Source organism: Ochlerotatus camptorhynchus, unplaced genomic scaffold (assembly GCF_037179485.1).
Source record: "Ochlerotatus camptorhynchus isolate MF236.1 unplaced genomic scaffold, CSIRO-AGI_Acam_v1.1 ptg000283l, whole genome shotgun sequence".
Classification (NCBI taxonomy): domain Eukaryota; kingdom Metazoa; phylum Arthropoda; class Insecta; order Diptera; family Culicidae; genus Ochlerotatus; species Ochlerotatus camptorhynchus.
The window spans coordinates 311,682-314,088 of NW_027040772.1; the positions used below are offsets into that span (position 1 = coordinate 311,682).

The following is a 2,407-nucleotide window of genomic DNA, read 5'->3' on the forward strand; positions in this document are numbered from 1 at the left end:
AAGCTGGAAAAAGATTGCATAAGCGAGTGAGTTGATAGACAGGAAGAAAATGTAACAATACCATATCATATTGAGCAGGGCTCGGAGGTTGTTCCGCGACCATTTTCTCGAATGAACTTGACACTCTCGTAAGCTGCGAAAAACTAACGAATGATTTCGTTTTTCAATTGCTTCCGCATCGAGTGCCAACTTCGGAGGTTTAGTAAATCCGAAACACGATCATCCTTTGTAACAAGCTTGCTGGTGACTTAACGATCTTTTGTTTACCGTAAACCATACTTTGTTTTGTTATTGAGAAAATGGAATTCATAGAAATAGAGATTAAATTTAAATAGCATTTTCATACTTCCGGATTTATTGTTTACTGAATTAACTATCGCCACTAAATCAAAACAAAAACTGAAAAGCCTAGTTCCTGACAACCCACTTGATTGATCAAGCAAATCGGCATAATAATAACGTATATTCATTCGAATCGGATATAAAAATAGCGACAGATCGGCTTTCACATCCGATCGTACGATAGCGACTAGAACCTTTCAACGATCTAGGCAGTTTAGATTTGCAGTTCAGTTCAAGATGTTGACTATGAAAGACTTTTTTCTGCGACCCTCCTTCGAGTCAACCCAGGAAGCTCAAGAATGGGAAAAGGTATAGTAATCTGAAAGTGTCAATCAAGCTTCCTAACCTTCTCCGATTTTTCTTTCCTAAAGCTTCAAAAAACCGTTCAACACACAAAACAGTTCAACGCAGATTTTGACCACATAGTCCTGCACAAAGATCTATTTGGAACATTTTTCTATTACTATCTGCAAGAGATTCGCCTGAGAATAATTCAAATTTTGTCCGAATTTACAAAAGTGGAATGGCGTGAAGCAAAACCGCTGCATGAACCGGACCCATTCGGAGGATTTGGAGCTCCGGCGAAAAAGAAGGAATCCCAAGAGGTGAAAGAAATCCACATCCCAGAATATGGGATCCTCGTAAAAGGCTACAAGGAGAAGCTACCCCTAGATTGCTGTGGACAACAGTTCAAAACGTTAAACATGCTCCGGATGCATTACCATGCCGAACACGAGAAGCATTATTTGTTTGAAGCAAACACGTGCGAGGTTAGTAGAACGAACGGTTGCACGCGAAAGCAAGCGAGCGGTGTCGTCGGTCGTACGTCGATCGGGGGCAAACAATTACGATGCGATCATTTTATCGTGAAAATTTCCTTTTATTGTTCTATTTTTAGATGAAAGCATCGATTCTGAAGATGTGTGTCTATCGACATGAACTAGACGAGTTCGTTCGAAGCGGGATCAAGTGCAACAGTTCGTTGGGTTTCTATTTGCTGAAAATTCTGAGGAAAATTATTCCGATCATACGATATTGATGCAATTATCAAACTAGCTTAACAAAGAGGGAGAATTGAAGATTTTATTATTTTAAATCTTAATAATTTAAATGTCAATAAGGAAACTCTTTAAGGATTAATACTCTTATTTCAGATGAATTCGTTAGCCTGGTTAATAAAAATTAATTTACTTTAACGTATTCAATAAAATAATCGAGCTTTTATTAAATATTTGCACGCAAAGAACACACCAGTTCCAGTCCATTAATGCATGAATACATAAGAAGATAACCAATAAATTATACTAGCGGCGCCGGTGGTGTAGTGGTAAGCGTGATTACCTCTCACCCCAGCAGCCGCAACGAAATTCGTTAAATTTTGGCATAGTTGTTGGGCACTTCAATACAAATCGAAAGAACACTGGGAAGCAAGGGGTTGTGATCCACCATACAAACTAGACAAGTTTTATTGGCTATATTATAATATGTTTGCCATTCTGTGTACCGTACAAGAGATTAGGTGTGTTTCCGCAACCCAATTTGTGTGAGTTTACTGCTCAGCAATTTTAAGTTCTCAGTGCAAAAAGCTGGAGTAAAAAAAAAAATATTCCGATTATTTTTAGAAATTGATAAAAAAAAAAATTTCTTCATGATTTTATATCTAAATTGTTTCTATACTGAAATAAATTGTACTCTACACGCTAAAACAGATAACGCAAATGTAGGTATAGTTTACCTAGATTGGGATTAAAACAGACAAACTCAAAATATGGATAAATGTTATCGGTATTATTAACGGATATTCTGTGGAATTTTTTTACGGGCATTACTGAGCTTTTCCTGTTATTTTTCAGATTAATTTTATATATAATTTTAGATTTTCTAACTTATCTTATACATTTATTTTGTAATTTTTTTATAAACAGAAGAAGTATTAATCATAGTTTGTGCACGCTATGATAAACAACTTGGATCTTTCCGTGCTTAATTGTTCCAGCTCAAGCACTTGCAAACTGTTTGTTTTGATTTTCAGTTTTAACAACTTGCTTTCACAAGCCGTTCACAG

General features: G+C 36.2%; 1 protein-coding gene across 1 annotated transcript; it reads left to right on the plus strand.

The window, feature by feature from the left end:
• Positions 1-407: 407 nt before the first annotated feature.
• On the plus strand, positions 408-1,486 carry LOC135706522 (uncharacterized). Its single transcript, XM_065228134.1, has 3 exons — positions 408-651; positions 714-1,112; positions 1,241-1,486. Exons 1-3 carry the CDS (start codon positions 580-582, stop codon positions 1,379-1,381), a joined length of 612 nt encoding a protein of 203 aa, XP_065084206.1. The 5' UTR covers positions 408-579; the 3' UTR covers positions 1,382-1,486.
• The last annotated feature ends 921 nt before the right edge of the window (positions 1,487-2,407 follow it).

Excerpts from the sequence above, each read along its gene's own strand:
- LOC135706522 (XM_065228134.1), top strand. The coding sequence starts at position 580 with ATGTTGACTATGAAAGACTTTTTTCTGCGACCCTCCTTCGAGTCAACC. Across the intron at positions 652-713 it reads AAGCTCAAGAATGGGAAAAG|CTTCAAAAAACCGTTCAACA; the intron begins GTATAGTAATCT and ends TCTTTCCTAAAG. Across the intron at positions 1,113-1,240 it reads TTGAAGCAAACACGTGCGAG|ATGAAAGCATCGATTCTGAA; the intron begins GTTAGTAGAACG and ends TTCTATTTTTAG.